Source organism: Microcaecilia unicolor, chromosome 2, assembly GCF_901765095.1.
Source record: "Microcaecilia unicolor chromosome 2, aMicUni1.1, whole genome shotgun sequence".
NCBI classification, from domain to species: Eukaryota; Metazoa; Chordata; class Amphibia; order Gymnophiona; family Siphonopidae; genus Microcaecilia; species Microcaecilia unicolor.
In genome coordinates, this window is record NC_044032.1 from 337,099,213 (window position 1) to 337,117,335 (window position 18,123).

The 18,123-nt window shown below is 45.9% G+C and overlaps 1 protein-coding gene across 2 annotated transcripts in view; it reads right to left on the reverse strand.

Annotated features, from left to right (window-relative positions):
• The window catches only part of LOC115463664 (zinc finger protein 678-like), a 109,868-nt gene that overhangs the window by 21,602 nt on the left and 70,143 nt on the right, over positions 1-18,123 (reverse strand). For both annotated transcript variants that reach the window (XM_030194371.1, XM_030194370.1), the window contains exon 7: positions 7,934-8,041. In XM_030194371.1, the coding sequence (XP_030050231.1) occupies positions 7,934-8,041 (108 nt within the window). The remainder of the gene's footprint in view (positions 1-7,933; positions 8,042-18,123) is intronic.

Below are 18,123 nucleotides of genomic sequence, written 5' to 3' on the forward strand. Positions count from 1 at the left end.
TCTATCTCTCTCTCTCTGCAGCAGGCCCGTTCCACACCAGAGCCGAATATTGGCCTCTCAGCTGCTGTTCACCTCATCACTGGCTGTCTCCACTGGTTGCTGCTCCTTACTGACACCAAGGGGCAGTCCCCCGTCACAAGGGCTATCCAGCCAAATCACCATGCTGTGCACTGCCTCCTTCCTTCATCATCGGCTGAAATACCAGCTGTTGTCGCGTCGTCCTGGAAGCCATCCCGCCTGCCCTGTAAGAGGTATGAAGGGCCATAAAAATAAAAAATTTTTTAAAAGATTTTGGGGAGCAATTCCGCCTGTCGAGTGTGAGGCTATATATTTTTAGAATAGCAACCACTAAGCAGCTGATATTGGGAAGTCCTAGTCTCCACATTTTAGAGAATGTCACAGGGACAAAGCTTGCACATATCTGGTAGCATAAAGCCAATTATGAAAAAGCTGCCATTCGAGCTATGGTTGAAGTGGGCCTCAAATGGAACAGAGTACAAGAAAGATAACCAAGGGAACTTTCCCCCCTTTCTGCTCTTCTCAAGGTTTATTTGAGACCTGGCAAACAGGAGAAATGATCTCAGCTTCTCAACTGAGGTGTGAGAAGCAAACAAGGCCCTTGCTAGCCAAGAAGCACTAGCACAGCAATGTAAGAAAACTCATATCTTCTTCCCACTGCAGGCCAAGTGGAGGATCCAAATGAACAGTGCCTCTTGTTCAAGAAACCTCATCGTTTGAGAAAATGTGTGTTTAGAGAGAAACTCCTGAAAGAATTTTAAAAATTGTTCAAAATACAGAATCTGCTATAAGTGCTGTAATTCATCTAGTCATCTTGCTAAAGATTATTAAGAAACCCACCAAATGCACAGACAGTGGAAGTGGCCAAAATATAGATGTCTTACACCCTGGAAGATTAAACAGTGTGGGTGCTGTGCTAGTCCACTTTAAAAGTAATGAATAGAAATAAAACAAAACAGAAGAAAGAAAAACAAAGGATATCTTTTTTACTGGACTATGTTACTATCCAGCTCATAATCAAAAGTGATCGCCGGCCATTTCCCGACACAAATCGGGAGATGGCCGGCGATCTCGGAAAAGCGGCAAAATCGGTATAATCAAAAGCTGCTTTTTTTGACAGCATCGCCGCTTTCCCCTCACCGGTGAAAGTTCAAAGGGGTGTGTCGGTGGCGAAGCGAAGGCGGTACATGGGCAGGTATGGGCGTGGCTACCAGATAGCCGGTTTCGCCGATAATGGAAAAAAAATGGCGTTAAGCAGTATTTCGCCGGGTTTACTTGGTCCTTTTATTTTCACGACCAAGCCTCAAAAAGGTGCCCAAACTGACCACATGACCATCGGAAAGAAGCGGAGACGACCTCCTCGTACTCCCCCAGTGGTCACTAACCCCCTCCCACCAAAAAAATCCCACTTTAAACACTTTTTTTTCCAGTCTGTATGCCAACCTCAAATGCCATACCCACCTCCATGACAGCAGAATGTGTTCTGTCCTCTGACAGCCTTTTCCTGCTTGTGATGTGGCTCTGGGGTGAGTGTGACACCTTTTCTGTTATTTGCACTGCAGAGTCACATCAGCAATGCATTGTGGTGGGTGTATGTATTGGTAGTTGGTAGGCTCTACTCCCCTGGTGCTTTCCCTCTGCTTACTGGGTCAGAGTGTGCCCTGTTTTGTTTCCTGTTGTAGTCCATGCGGTAGTGGCCATTTTTGTAAGCCAGTTTTAGTTCCCTTTCCTGTGTTGCCCACATTAGAGAACGTAGTTCTTACCTTGAATGGTGCTGAAAGAGGGCATTGTACACCATTGTGCCAGCTCTGACCTACTGCTAATCTTAGTACCAGGGGACTCTTTGCCAGTGGGGCACAACCTCTGATCTGCAGTTAACAGTGAGTAAACGTGCTTATTCAAATAAAGGACTTTTTCAAAGAGATTAGTCTTCAGGTGTCAACTGGTGTGCCAAAGTTATACAGCAGCAATAAGTCCTAGAGGCTGTATGCAGGTCCCTGGGGCAGTTTTACTGGGTGCAGTACATTTGTGGGTAGTGGGTTTTTTTTTGGGGGGGGGGGGGTTGGGGGGCTCAGCTCCCAAAGTAAGGGAGCTATGCATGTGGGAGCTTTTCTGAAGTCCACCGCAGTGACCCCTAGGGAGCCCGGTTGGTGTCCTGGCATGTCAGGGGGGCCAGTGCACTAAAAATGCTGGCTCCTCCCAGGTTTGAGATGGCCAACATAACTTTCCATTATCGCTAAAAAACGAAGCCGGCCATCTCAAACCCCGGCCAAATCCAAGGCATTTGGCTGGCCAGAACCGTATTATCGAAACAAAAGATGGCCGGCCATCTTTTTCGAAAATACGGGTCTGGCCAGCTGTTTGCGGCACCGCCAAAATACATCGCCGGCCATGTATTTCACCGGCGCCGTTCGATTATTCCCCTCCACGGGGTCCTGAGGAACACCATAGAGAAGTGGGCGGGGAGAGGATACAGAGGAGTCCGTTATAACCTGATAAGGTCGGTTAGGAAGAAAAGATCGGAACGAATCGAGAACTGTACCCTGGAAACCAAGAGAAAAGAGGCAAGATAGTAAAAGCGTGTGATCAACTAAGTCAAAGGCAGCCGATAGATCAAGTGAGACAGCAAGTACAATATTATGCCTATCTAGGTGGTATGAATTTCACTAAGAAGACCAGCTATTACTGTTTCGGTGCTGAAGTTTGCCCTAAAGTCAGATTGCCTAGGATCAAAGCAAAGGTGTTCTCAATAAAGGTAGATGCTTGAAGAAAAACTACTTTTTCCAACACCTTGGAGAGAAAAGAAAAGTTGGAAACTGGATGGTAATGAGCTGGTTAAGGGTCCAGAGAGGGTTTAAAAAAAAATTAATAATCTGTTCTTTAGTCCTCTTGCTACCCTTATCCAATCTTTAGGTATTTCTTCTTACTTTTATGTTATTTTACTCCTCTTCCCCATAGATCCATATTCTCTGTCCAATACCCCTCTTCAGAGCTGTCTCACCCTGATCACTGAATGGATCGCTGATCATAAAATGGTCTTAAACCCACAAAAAATGGCAGCCTGCTGGTTTACTGGTGGTCCTTCCATTCCTACTTCTCCCCTTCAGTTTATGGGGACAGATATTCTGCCAGTTAACTCCTTTAGATATTTAGGGGTTATTCTAGACTCCCAATTTTCCTTTGCACTGCACCCCATATCTCTATTGTTTGTAAAACTGGTTTCTTTATCTTACGTCAGTTAAGCTCTATTCGTCATTATTTCAACCCTCAGGATTTCCACTCTCTCATACTGTCCCTTTTAATAACAAGGCTCAACTACTGTAACATTATCTATCTTGGTTGTCACCGCTAACAATTAAAAAACCTTCAAACTCTGCAAAACATTGCTTTTCATCTCCTCTGTCATGCATGTCGTTTTGAGTGTTCTTCAACCTTGTTTAAAAAGCACCACTGGCTCCCTATTGAGCAAAGAATTTTGTTTAAACTTCTCACGCTCACTTTCAAGGCTTTTAGGTTGGGCCTTCCTTGCTGTCGTTCAAATCTTACCATTCCCTACTCTCCTGCTCACACTTTACGTTTATTGTTTATTTACTATACCGTCACTTATTGCATCAGCAAATCAAAACGGTTTACATTGTAAAAATATACATTTAAAAACACAAATAAAAACTAAGAAATCCAATTTTTGATAGAAAAGCACAAAACAGGAACATCCACACTATAGAAATAACTAAACAAATATGATACCATTCATACAGAAACCAAAAATTATAATGCTGCATTATAAAATTGAACATCCTTTACAACTATTTGATTTTCTCTTCCCTTATGTGATGTTTTCAAATACACTCTGAAAAAAATACGTTTTTAAAGCTTTGCGAAAGCAAGCATATGATTCTTCTATTCTAATTGCTTTTGGGAGGCAGTTCCATAGTGTAGAGGATTAAAAAAAAGAAAGCTGAAGCTCGCTTCCCATCTAGCCGTTAAGGGTGACGGAATAACTAATCTGTTATCTGTAAGCGAATGAAGTGTACATGTCGGTGAGTACGGTATAGTGAGATTTACTAGATACGATAGGGATGATAGGTGTAGTGCTTTATATGTCAAAATGAGGACTTTAAATTTTACTCTAACTTCAATCGGAAGCCAGTGAAGATAATGTAAGAGAGGTGTGATCCTGTCATATTTTGAGGCCCGACAAATAACACGGGCAGCCATATTTTGAATTGTTTGTAAATGTTTTAAATTAACCTTGGTGAGGCCTGCATAAATGATATTGCAGTAATCAAGACGTGTTATGATATAGGCATATGTTAGGGAACGCAAAGAGTTTCTGATTGAACGCAATTTCCGTAGACGAAAAAAAGATTTTTTTTACTACATCAGATATTTGTTCATTAAAAGAAAGAGCAGAGTCAATAATTACACCTAAATATTTAAAGGATTGTACTGGGACTATCTGCTTACCAAATAGAGTAGTTATTAAAAATGCTATTGGCCCATGACCTGTTATCCAAGATGCTATCATCAGATTCAATATTAGATGATGCTTTGTAAGCCATTTGGCTTTCTCTGGGTCCAAAAAGGCCAGCTTGGAGTCCACATGCCACTGTGCTTTCTTTTTCGTTACCCCTTTTCACTGGAATTCTCTACCAAAGGAAATCAGATGTGAATCATTCTATGATAAATTTAAAGTAGCCTTAGCTTTTTATGTTGGCTTTTGGTTCTTCCTAACCGGGTGTCTTTTCTTTCTCTTCCCCTCTTTTGGACTAACTCTTTTCCAAGAGTACCTTATCCTGCCCCTCTTTCTCTCCTTCTCCTCCATCCCTCCACTCCCCTCTTTTCCCTTGCCTTTGATTCAGGCTTTCCTCGAATTGCAGTGTGTACGGATAGCTTTTACCCTTATTATAATTATTGTAGTTCCTTTCTGTCTCCTCTGACCTCATTTTAATTTTTGTAAACCGCTTTTACCTGCTGTTAGCAAAGGTGGTATAGGAAGCGCTAATAAACTAAACTTTAATCACTTGACCGATGCTAACCAGGGATATTCAGCGACACTTAGCTAGACAGTGCTGCTGAATATCCCCTCTGACCGCCCGTACTGAAACAAGATAGTCTGTGGCAGTGGTGTGCTGGTAAATGTTTAACAACAGGCTGTCTCCCCGGTCCACCTCTGCGCCCCCATACACCTCTGCGTCCCCCCCAAATTGCAGAGCTGGCTATAGCTGGGGAGAGAGCCTGGGTGGGGGGGGGGGGGGGGGGGGCAATGCATTACTCCAGGAAAAAAATTTAAATGATTCCAGGTTCCAATCTAATTCATGTTTAATGTGGGATAAAATGCCATAAATAAGTAAATAAATATAAACTTTTAATGTTGAGCACCTGATTCTCAAAGTCGACAAATTCCAAACACTATAATGAAAATAAAATGATTTTTTCTACCTTTGTTGTCTGGTGACCTTGTTTTTCTGATCATGCTGGCCCAGTATCTGATTCTGCTGCTATTTGTCCTCTTAACTCCATTTTCAGGGCTTCCTTTCCATTTATTTCTTTACTTTCCGCCTTTCTTCTTCATTTCTTGCCCTACATCCGAAAGTAAAAGCTGGGTCCTCCGCAGACTTGACTGTCCAGTGGATCCAGCTTCTGCCTATTTTCTTCATCCATGTGCAGTTTTTCTCCTCTCTTCCTTTTCCCTCATCTCATCTCCTTCCTCACTTTTCCCTCCCCTCCATCCATGTCCAGCATTTCTTCTCTCTCTCTCTCCCTTCCCTCTCCTCTATCCATGTCCAGCAACCCTCCTCTCCATCCACTCATGCCCAGCAACCCTCCTCTCCCCCCTGCCCTCCCCTCCATCCACCCATGTCCAGAAACTCTCCTCTCCCCTGCCCTCCCCTCCATCCACCCATGTCCAGCAACCCTCCTCTCCCCCTGCCCTCCCCTCCATCCACCCATGTCCAGCAACCCTCCTCTCCCCCCTGCCCTCCCCTCCATCCACCCATATTAACCATCTCCTTCCAGCCCCCCCAGCAGCCCATGTCAACCATCTCCCTTCTAGCTCCTCCCCCCACAACGCCAGTAGCCTACATTTCCTGCCTTCTTCCAACCCCCCCCCCCCCCCCCAGGTCGTCCATCATCTCCTGTCTGCCCTCAGCTCCCCGATAGCCCTCGTTTCCTTCCTGCTGCCGCCCTGCCTTTAAATATTGTATTTTTCCTCGAGTCGTGGCACCGGCATTGAAAGCAGCGGGCTCCGCTCGGCTCCAGCCTTCCCTTCCATCGCATGGTACTGCCCTCGCGGAAACAGGAAATACATCAGAAGAGGGCGGAACCATGCGAGGGAAGGGAAGGCTGGAGCCGAGCGGAGCCTGCTGCTTTCAATGCTGGCGCCGCGACTCGAGTAAAAATACAATATTTAAAGGCAGGACGGCGGCAGGAAGGAAACGAGGGCTATCAGGAAGCTGAGGGCAGATAGGAGGTGATGGACGACCTGGGGAGCGAGGGAGCCTGCAGCTCGCGGGATGGGAGGAGGAGAAGCGAGACAGCTTGCACTCGGCCAACAACCGCCTATGTTAACGGGGGGGGGGGGGGGGGTGCCTTTTACAAAGCGGCGGTAAGCCCAACATGGACTTACCATACGCTAATCTGGAGCTACTGCCGGCCCAACAAGAGCACCGGTGGTAGTTCCAGCCCCAGCGCATGCTATTTCCCATGCAGGGGAAACTTGGGCTGTAATTTTTAGAATGGTGCTAATCGGGTAGCACATGGTTACCACTAGGTTAGCATACGAGCCCTTACCACCACCTCAATGGGTGGCAGTAAGTGCTCCCCCTCGCATGCCCATGGCTATTTTCAGCCTTTTTTACCCACTACAGTAAAAAGGCCGAAGCGGGCTGCAAAAACAGCCTCCGTCCCTAGCACAGGGCCCTTTTTACCACAGCTTGGTAAAAGGCCTCCAAGATAAATAGGACCGCATAAAACACAGTCCCATCTTTATGCGGTCTAGCTTATGCAGTTAAGTGATGAATATCAACACTTAACCAGATAAGTGCTAGCCGGCTGCATATACCTGGATATTCAATGCCAATTCGTGGACATGCTAAGTACTGAATATCCAGGGACAATGCTGGCCGCAGCCAAAAAACACAGAATATCAGCCCCTCCTTGTCAAGTCCTGTGAGGTTCATGATCTGAACTTCAAAGGTCTTATGTTCCTGGATTGTTTTAATTTTGCCTATTAGTATTCTGACCATAAGGTCATTGATAGTGTCCAGGTTCCGAGAAATTCTCACCCAGAGGTGTCACCTTTGTCTCAGGGGCAATTTCTCCAAATGGGCTAGTTTTGCGCATACTGTGACAGTAATAAACCAGGGTGTGTATAATATTTATTTATTTGTTGCATTTGTATCCCACATTTTCCCACCCATTTGCAGGCTCAATGTGGCTTACAATATTCCATCATGACAATAGCCATTAATATGATCTCAGACTCTCAAATTTACTGCTTACGCCTGCCGTAAAACTTCTTTTTCTTTGTACTGAAGTATATTTTCTCTGGGTGTTTTAAGTGTAAGAGGCAATCTTCCTATAGATCATTTGAAAGATTCAGTCAAGATTTTGAGGTGTTTATTTCTGTCTCTTAGGTCAGAGCAAACAAACACTTCCAGCCTCTGCAGTGATTCTCTTCATTCTGATTACATTCACTCACCAAAAACTCTGAACACCCTACTGGAGACCTGGGATTCTTTCAGAACTTGGTCTCTGAACCTCACACCTGGCAGCTTAAGAAAACTGAATTCGAATTACTAAGAATTAAAAATGTAACTGAAAATCACTAGTAACATTCACCATCTATGTGAACATTTAGAAATACTCCACAGCACATAGCCAGGATGTTATTATAAAAGAATTCTTGGCTCACCACTCTTGGTATCAGTATCCTCCTCTCCGCCCTCCAGTTGCTCACTGAGAGGAACCTCTTCCATTTTCAGAATCTCTACTTTGGAGTCAGCAGGGTAACTTTGTCTGCCTGTAAGAAGAATGGAAAAATAACTTCAGGGCTTAAAGGAAAGCTTAAGACCTAAGAAAAGTACAGTACAGTCTCGATTATCTGACCTTCGCTAATCCAACCATCTGGTATATCCGACCCCCTCTCCCTGTGACATCATCGCATTTATTTCTATTAAAAATCTTTTTTTCTAGAGCAAGCACATGTACAGTAATTATATTTTAGTGCTCCAATCATGCTGCACAATGGGCTATAATGTTAATACACCATTTTTGAAAATCTGGAACTCTGTTTATGCATTGTTTGAGGTGTTTACACAGTGTTTTCTGTATTATCAAACTTTTTACTTATCCGACAATGGGTCAGTCCTGTTTATATTGGAAAATGTGCCTATAACACATGAATCTTATTCGTCTACTACAACTCTCTGTATTTGTTTCAGTACCGGAAATGGCGATTGCCTCTACGGTATTATGTAAGCCACATTGAGCCTGCAAATAGGTGGGAAAATGTGGGATACAAATGCAACAAATAAAATAAATAAATAAGACATGAGAACATAAGAATAGATATACTGGGTAAGACCAATGGCCCATCTAGCCCAGTATCCTGTTTCCAACAGTGGCCAATCCAGGTCAGAAGTACCTGGCAGAAACCCAAACAGTAGGACATTCCATGCTATCAATCCCAGGGCAAGACGTGGCTTCCCCATGTCTGTCTCAATAGCAGACTATGGACCATCTGCATATCCTCAAAGTCTTCTCCAGGGTGAGTCCCAGGTCCACCCCAATCAATCCAGGGCCTCTGTCCCAGGTGCTGTGCTCCAAAACATCTTCTCTATACTGTTTATTTTCTCTCTGCTATTTCTTATGTCTCCAGTACAGTTTCTCTAGGTATTTTCCCTTTCCTTCTCTTTCTCCATCTGAAACCAATGTATACTACAGGAACACATTGCCCACCTTCTGCTTTCATCTCACCATCCTTTTTGTCTTCTCCCTGCTTCTCAACCTTCAACATTTCCTTCCTTTCATTCAACCATCTCCATTCTGTCTGAGTACTTCTCGTCTTCGTTGATGTTGCCATGCCTCTCCTACTCTTCTTCGTACTCTCTTGCTCCTTCTCCTGCTCTCCGCTGGGGACATCAATCCCAATCCTGGTCCTCCACATCAGCTCTCTCTCATCCTATTTGTGCAGGTCACACAGTGAATTCTCCAATCTAATTTCTGTTTCTCTCCTCTCCCCTTCTTCTCTGCCTTTCTCATGTGCTCCATGGAATGACCGCTCTGTCTGCAACAAACTTTCCTACATTCACAACCACCTTATCTCTCGTACTCTCCAAATGCTTGCCCTGAGACTTGGCTTTGCCCTGAAGACTCTGCTTCAGCTGCGGCCCTGAGTCATGGAGGTTACCTTTTCTCCCATACTCCTCGCCTGGTTGGCTGCGGAGATGGTGTTGGGCTACTACTCTCACCCTCTTGTAGATTTCAATCTCTTCTTCCACCTCAGTCTCACTGCTTTTCTTCCTTCGAAGTCCACTCCATCCATCTATTCACTCCTCTACCTCTACGAGTAGCAATCATTTATTGACCCCCGATAAGTCCCTTTCTTCCTTTCTCACTGACTGACTCCTGGCTTTCCTTCTTTCTTGAATCTTCACCTCCTTCCCTCATTCTTGGGGATTTTAACATTCATGCTAATGATCCCTCTGACTCTTATGCTTCTTAGTTTCTCGCTTTAACATCCTCTTCCAATCTTCAACTGTGCTCCACTACCCCTACTCACCAGAATGGCCACTGTCTTATCTTCTCCAACTGCTCACTCTCCAGTTTCTGCACCTCAGCTCTTCCCCCCTCTGACCATCATCTGATAACTTTCACACTTAAAAACCCTCCACCCCAGTCCCACTCGATCTCCACCAATACATTTAGGAATCTTCAGGCTATTGACTCTTCTATTCTGTTCTCCAGTGTTTCAAACCTCTTGTCAGCCACTATCCAGCTTATAATCGAAAGACAAAAACGCCTATATTGCGACCTAAATCGGGAGATAGGCGTTTATCTCCCAAAAACAAATAACGCAGTATAATCGAAAGCCGAACTTGGACGTTTTCAACTGCACTCCATCACGGAAGCGTACAAAGTTAACGGGGGCGTGTCGAAGGCGTGGTGAAGGCGGAACTGGGGCGTGGTTATCGGCCGATCAGAGATGGGCGCCTTTCGCCGATAATGGGAAAAAAATATGCATTTTTAGCGAGAATTTAGGGCACTTTTCCTGGACCCTGTTTTTCCACGAATAAGGCCCCAAAAAGTGCCCTAAATGACCAGATAACCACTGGAGGGAATCGGGAATGACCTCCCCTGACTCCCCCAGTGGTCACAAACCCCCTCCCACCACAAAATATGCCGTTTCACAACTGTTTATTTTCACCCTCAAATGTCATACCCACCTCCCTGGCAGCAGTATGCAGGTCACTGGAGCAGTTATTAGGGGGTGCAGTGGACTTCAGGCAGGTGGACCCAGGCCCATCCCTCCCCTACCTGTCACAATTGTGCTGCTTAATGCTTATTAGTCGTCCAACCCCCCAAACCCACTGTACCCACATGTAGGTGCCCCCCTTCACACCTTAGGGCTATAGTAATGGTGTAGACTTGTGGGCAGTGGGTTTTGAGGGGGATTTGGGGGGCTCAACACACAAGGGAAGGGTGCTATGCACCTGGGAGCTCTTTTACCTTTTTTTTTGGTTTTGTAAAAGTGCCCCCTAGGGTGCCCGGTTGATGTCCTGGCATGTGAGGGGGGACAGTGCACTACGAATCCTGGCCCCTCCCACGAACAAATGCCTTGGATTTATTCGTTTTTGAGCTGGGCGCTTTCATTTTCCATTATCGCTGAAAAACAAAAACGCCCAGCTCACAAATTGTCGAATAAAACATGGACGTCTATTTTTTTCGAAAATACGGTTCGGTCCGCCCCTTCACGGACCCGTTCTCGGAGATAAACGCCCATGGAGATAGACGTTTTCGTTCAATTATGCCCCTCCATGTTATCCAAGTCTGTCAATGAGACTGTCTCTTCCTATAATACTTGTGAAGAAACAGTGTGTTTTAAGCCATAAAATGAATTAGATATTTTCCTGTTTTAATTATGTCCTGAAGTGTATGTACTTCTCCTATTTGGCATAGTAACATAGTAGATGACGGCAGAAAAAAGACCTGCACGGTCCATCCAGTCTGCCCAACAAGACAACTCATGTGTGCTACTTTTTGTGTATACCCTACTTTGATTTGTATCTGTGCTCTTCAGGGCACAGACCGTATAAGTCTGCCCAGCACTATCCCTGCCTCCCAACCACCAGCCCCGCCTCCCACCACCGGCTCTGGCACAGACCGTATAAGTCTGCCCAGCACTATCCCCGCCTCCCAACCTCTAGCCCCACCTCCCATTACTGGCTCTGCTATCCAATCTTGGTTAAGCTCATGAGGATCCATTCCTTCTGAACAGGATTCCTTTATGTTTATCCCACGCATGTTTGAATTCCGTTACTGGCAAGCGGGTGGTGTTTCTTTACTGTAAAGCTGTTACAGGGAACTGAATGGTCTTTTCCTTTAACACATGCAGGAAGCAAGCAGCAGTATACTTTCAAATCTTGTTGACTGGGCTCTGATTGATCTGGAGTTTGAAATAACTCAGCAGTTGTTGCTTCAGTCTTAGCCCAGGAGAAGAGAGAGACAGATCTTGCTCTGTGAATAGATATATGTCCTGATCTCCCCAGGTACTGTTTAGACAGTATACAAATGTATAGTTAGTGTTATAATTGATCCATATTTCAGTTACCTGTTATTGTTTGCTATTTGCACTAATTTGTTCCACTTTTCGATTTTTAAAAGACAATAAACAATATTTAGTTTACTGTCTATCTGGACTGATAAAGAATCCTGGTGGTTTGTGTGTTGGGTCTGTGCTTTCTGGGAACTGTGGGACCACTGTGAGTGTGGCTCTGGTAACCTAGAAATCACTGGGGTTAATTTGAGAGTGGGAGACTCGCCCAGAGGTGGTCGGGACCCAGTTGGTGGGAGGAGGGTGCTAGTGTACAGCAACAGTGGCAGGTGCAGGCTGACCTGAGCTGTGCTGGGGATAGTCCCTCTAAGTGGCTGTGGGGTAACCCCAGGTGGGTGGCTAGGTGTTTTGTGAAATACTATTCTCTCCTCTGCTCTGGATACTCTCGCTCCTCCCATTCCCCATTCTGTAAGGCACACCAAACCCCAGCCTTGGCTGACCTCTAGAATCCGCTATCTAGGTTCCTGTACCCAATCTGCTGAATGCCTTTGGATAAAATCCCATGCCCAAGCTGACTTCAAATATTTCAAATTCTTGCTGACCTCCTTTCAGTCTGCTCTTTCACTTGCCAAACAGGACTACTTCATCCACTTGACAAACTCCCTTGGCTAAAACCCTCAACATCTCTTTGCCACACTGAACTCTATCCTCAAAGCGCCTTCACATGCAGCTCCCCCTTCACTTTCTCCCCAGACTCTGGCTGACTACTTTCATAAGGTTCACAAGATTAACCTTGAATTCTCAACTAAATCACCTCCACCTCTCCTCTCCTTCCCTCAGTCCATTCTCTCAACCCTTCAACTCCTGCCTCCTTTTCTGAATTCACTGAAGAGGAAACAGCTCATTTTCTTTCCTCCTCCAAACTGACAACCTGTTCCTCTGATCTCATTTCCACCAATCTACTTCACTATCTCTCCTACTGTCATCCCTTCTATCTGTCATATCCACAGTCTTTCACTTTCCACTGCAACTGTTCCTGATGTCTTTAAACATGTCATAGTTACAAAAAAACCCTTAATTGGACCCAATCTGTCCTTCCAACTATCGCCCCATCTCCCTCCTCCCTTTTCCTATCCTGTAGCAGCCTGCTTGACTGACATTGCTGCCTGGATGTCTCATTGCAATCTGAAACTAAACATGACCAAGACTGAGCTTCTTATCTTTCTCCCTAAACCCAGCTCTCCTTTTCCCCCATTCTCTATCTCCGTGGATAATACTCTCATCCTCCCTGTCTCATCAGCTTGTAACCTTGGGGTCATCTTTGACTCCTCTCTCTATTTCTGTGTACATATCCATCAGACTGCTAAAACCTGTCGTTTCTTTCTCTATAATATTACTAAAATTTGTCCTTTCCTTTCTGAACACACTACTAAAACTCTTATCCACACTCTTATCACCTCTCGCTTAGACGATTGCAACTTGCTTCTTGCAGGTCTCCCACTAAGCCATCTCTCTCCCCTTCAATCTGTTCAAAATTCTTCTGCATGACTTTTATTTATTTATTTATGCATGCATGCATACATACATACATTCTTGTATCCCACTGTTACCTAAAAACAAGTTACAATTTACATTTTGGTTGACAGTAACATTAGTATTTAACTGTTATGACATGGAGGGGATATCGATTCCGCCAGTATCACATTCCGCTGTGCTCATATTAGCCCTCTCCTCAAGTCACTTCGATGGCTCCCTATCCGTTTCTGCATAGAGTTCAAACTCCTCTTATTGACTTACAAGTGCATTCACTCTGCGGCTCCTCGGTACCCCTCCACTCTTATCTCTACTACTTACTACTACTACTTAACACTTCTAAAGCGCTACTAGGGTTACGCAGCGCTGTACAGTTTAACAAAGAAGGACAGTCCCTGCTCAAAGGAGCTTACAATCTAATGGACAAAATGTGCGGTCAATCAAATTGGGGCAGTCTAAATTTCCTGAATAGAGGTGAAATGGTTAGGTGCCGAAGGCAACATTGAAGAGGTGGGCTTTGAGCAAGGATTTGAAGATGGGCAGGGAGGGGGCTTGGCGTATGGGCTCAGGAAGTTTATTCCAAGCATAGGGAGAGGTGAGGCAGAAAGGACAGAGCCTGGAGTTGGCGGTGGTGGAGAAGGGTACAGAGAGGAGGGATCTGTCCTGTGAGCGGAGGTTTTGGGTAGACGCGTAAGGGGAGATAGGGGTAGAGAGGTAATGAGGGGCTGCAGATTGAGTGCATTTGTAGGTTAGTAGGAGAAGCTTGAACTGTATGCGGTACCTGATCGGAAGCCAGTGAAGTGACTTGAGGAGAGGGGTGATATGAGCATAACGGTCCATGCGGAAGATAAGGCGTGTGGCAGAGTTCTGAACGGATTGAAGGGGGGATAGATGGCTAAGTGGGAGGCCAGCGAGGAGTAGGTTGCAGTAGTCAAGGCGAGAGGTAATGAGAGAGTGGACGAGAGTTCGGGTGGTGTGCTCAGAGAGGAAAGGGCGAATTTTGCTGATGTTAGAGAGAAAGAAGCGACAGGTCTTGGCTATCTGCTGGATATGCGCAGAGAAGGAGAGGGAGGAGTCGAAGATGATTCCAAGGTTGCGTGCAGATGAGACGGGGAGGATGAGGGTGCCATCGACTGAGATAGAGAGTGGAGGGAGAGGAGAAGTGGGTTTGAGTGGAAAGACAATAAGCTCTGTCTTGGCCATGTTCAGTTTCAGGTGGCGGTTGGACATCCAGGCAGCAATGTCGGATAAGCAGGCCGATACTTTGGCCTGGGTTTCCGCAGTGATGTCTGGTGTGGAGAGATAAAGCTGGGTGTCGTCAGCATAGAGATGATATTGGAAACCATGAGATAAGATCAGCGAGCCCAGGGAAGAGGTGTAGAGTGAAAAAAGAAGGGGGTCCAAGGACAGATCCCTGAGGAACTCCAACAGAGAGAGGGATGAGGGTGGAGGAAGATCCATGAGAGTGTACTCTGAAGGTAGGGTGGGAGAGATAAGAGGAGAACCAGGAGAGGACAGAGCCCTGGAACCCAAATGAGGACAGTGCGGCAAGAAGTAGATTATGATTGACAGTGTCAAAAGCGGCAGATAGGTCAAGGAGGATGAGGATAGAGTAGTGACCTTTGGATCTGGCAATGAACAGGTCATTACAGACTTTAGTGAGTGCCGTTTCTGTTGAGTGTAGAGGGCGAAAACCGGATTGAAGCAGATCGAGGATGGCATGAGAGGAGAGAAAATCAAGGCAGCGGTTGTGAACAGCGCGTTCAAGTATCTTGGAGAGGAAGGGTAGGAGGGAGATGGGGCGGTAGTTGGAGGGACAGGTAGGGTCTAGTGATGGTTTTTTGAGGAGTGGTGTGACTACAGCATGCTTGAAGGTGTCGGGGACAGTTGCAGTGGAGAGGGAGAGGTTGAGGATATGACAGATGGAGGGGGTGACAGTAGGAGAGATGGTGTTAAGTAAGTTGGTGGGGATGGGGTCAGAGGAACAGGTGGTGCATTTCGAGGAGGAAAGAAGGTGGGCGGTTTCCTCTTCGGTGATATTAGGAAAAGAGGAGAAGGAGGCCTGGGTTGATTGGTTGAGGGAGTGGGTTAAAGGGTGAGGAGGAGGAGGTGGTTTGGTAGTGAATTCTAGGTTGATCTTCTGTACCTTATCGCGGAAGTAGTCAGCCAGTGATTGAGGAGAGAGTGAGGGGGGGAGGGGGGGAGTGGAGGGCACTCTCCCTACAACAATACCACATAGATTCGGGAGACACATCCTCTAGCACTCCCACCACACATTGCCCGCTCTAGACAAGTCTCTTCTAACAGTAACTCCTCCCGAGCTCTACGATGAATGTAATCCCTTACCTGCCTATAGTGGAACAGGTGGTGGGAAGGAAGGCCAAATTCCTCCTGCAAGTCTTCAAAAGATATTAACGTACCCTCATCCCAAAGCTACCCCAGGCACCTCAAGCCTTATATACAGTATTGTCTGCACCCCGAGAATACCAGGGACGCCTCCTATAGGCATTTGCCGAAAGTATTGCCGATCAGGGAAAAATTTATGGTGTAAGTCACACCACGTCTGCATGGGGAAACGAACCGCCAGGGGAGGGGGGGGGGGGGGAACTCATACAGTAAGGGCCTGAATGCGTGACCTAGGTAGCCATAAGATTGAAGCCAAGTGTATAATTCCCAACCAATGCTTTTCTATTTGAAGGCAGGGTTTATCACTGTCAGCGACCCATCCCACTAGGAAGCGCAACTGTGAGGCCTGAAAATACAGAAAAAAGTTTGGAACATCCATTCCCCCCTTTAATTTAGATTGGTATAAAACATCGGCTCACGCCCGTGGGGGCTTGTGTTTCCAAATATATGCGAAAGCTTTTTTTTTTTTTTTTTTTTTTAATTTTTAGAAGTCTTTATTGTACTTATTCAGATACATGACAAAATAGTAACAGCGAGAAACATTTCAAAATTATAGCGGTAATAGGAATACAAAGGTAAACTATGATCTGAATTTGTATCAGAACAAACTGAACTCTTTAAGTAACTTCAACTTTTTCATTTTTGTACAAAAAACTCTCCCTCCCATCCAAACCAACCCATCCCTCCAACCCCCCCCCCCCCTTCTCCCACTCCCCGTGTCCAACTATGAAGCCCTGTTTTAGAGACGCTCCGGTGACAATACCCCTACTCAGCATTCAAAAAAGGGGCCCATATTCTCTCCCACTTAGGCAGAACCTGGGCTTTAACTGCAATCAATCTCTCCATCTCGCACACGTATCGTAACTTGGTAAGCCAGCGTGTTAATGGTGGTACCAATGGAGACTTCCAACTCTGAGCCAGATTCGCTCTGGCTGTCTGCAAGGCTCCCCTTGTCAGAAGCCATTCATGTTCTTTGAGGCCTACTGGTCGCTGTCCCAATATGTATATTAATGGATGCCACCGTACAGGTCCCCCTATCCATCTTTGAAGGCGCGCCTGGACTGCTCTCCAATACGCTCTAGCCTTTGGGCAGGTCCACCATATATGGCCCATTGTACCTATAGCGTCACATCTCCTCCAACATCTATCTGAGACCTGCCCAAACATATGGTGCAAGCGCGCCGGAGTAAGATACCAGCGGAAGAAGACCTTAATTGCATTCTCTTTCATAGGTATTGACCTCGCTGCACGCATTGTCCCCTTTTCCAGCTGTAACCACTTTTCATCCGTTAGGGTGAAACCCAATTCCTGCTCCCACTTTCTCCTATGTAACAAAGATGGCTTTTGGTGCCCGGCTAACACTGCATAAAGATAGGTGATCATCCCCCGTGTACTGTGATATCGCACACATACTTCTTCCATTGGGTGCGTGTCCCTCTTAAGACAAGTTACATAAACAGACCCTTTCAGAAAATGTCTCAATTGTAAATAAACGTAAAAGTCACTTTGCCGCAACCCAAAATCATCCCTCAAAGCCTCAAAGGAAACCACATCTCCTCCTACATGCAATTGGCCCATCATGTCTAGTCCGGCTTCAGCCCAGCGTACCAACACGGGGTTCCCCACACTCGGGTCGAACAACGGGTTGTCAACTATGGGCGCCAGGCCCGAGACAGGCGGTTGCCGATCAATAAACATCCGATCCCAATAATAAAAGGTGGCTTGTACCGCTGGTGGAAAGCACTCAACCCGCCCTCTATATTTGTTGGGTAGCCACATCAAATGACCCAGCTTACGGGATCCCACCATGGATTGTTCCAATTGTACCCAAAGCTTATGATCTTCCCCTCTGAACCACTCTACCGCCGATCTAGCCTGTGCCGCCCAATAGTACCAACACAGATTCGGCACTGATAGACCTCCTTGGTTTTTATTCCTATACAGAATTGCCCGTGCCAAGCGGGGTCTCTTTTGATTCCAAATAAACCGCATCAGGCGGTCCTGCAAATTAGACAGATAAGCCCGGGGTACCTTCAGGGGAAGGACCTGAAAAAGATACATTAGCCGAGGCAAGATGTTCATCTTAATTGCCGCTATCCGGCCCAACCAGGAGAGTCCGATAAGGGACCATCTGTCCAAGTCTCTATAAATCTCTTTCTGCAATATCGGGTAATTAGCTGAGAACAATTCCGACTGAGCCGCAGGAATCTGTACCCCCAGGTATTGTATGGATCTAGTTGACCATTTAAAGACAAATGACGCCTGCAAGGTCTCGTACACTCGTGGCGACACTCCCACCACCAGGCCTTCTGACTTATTAGCGTTAAGCTTATAACCTGAGACCCGCGAGTATTCCTCTATTTCCTTTAGTAGGTTAGGCAATGAGGTTA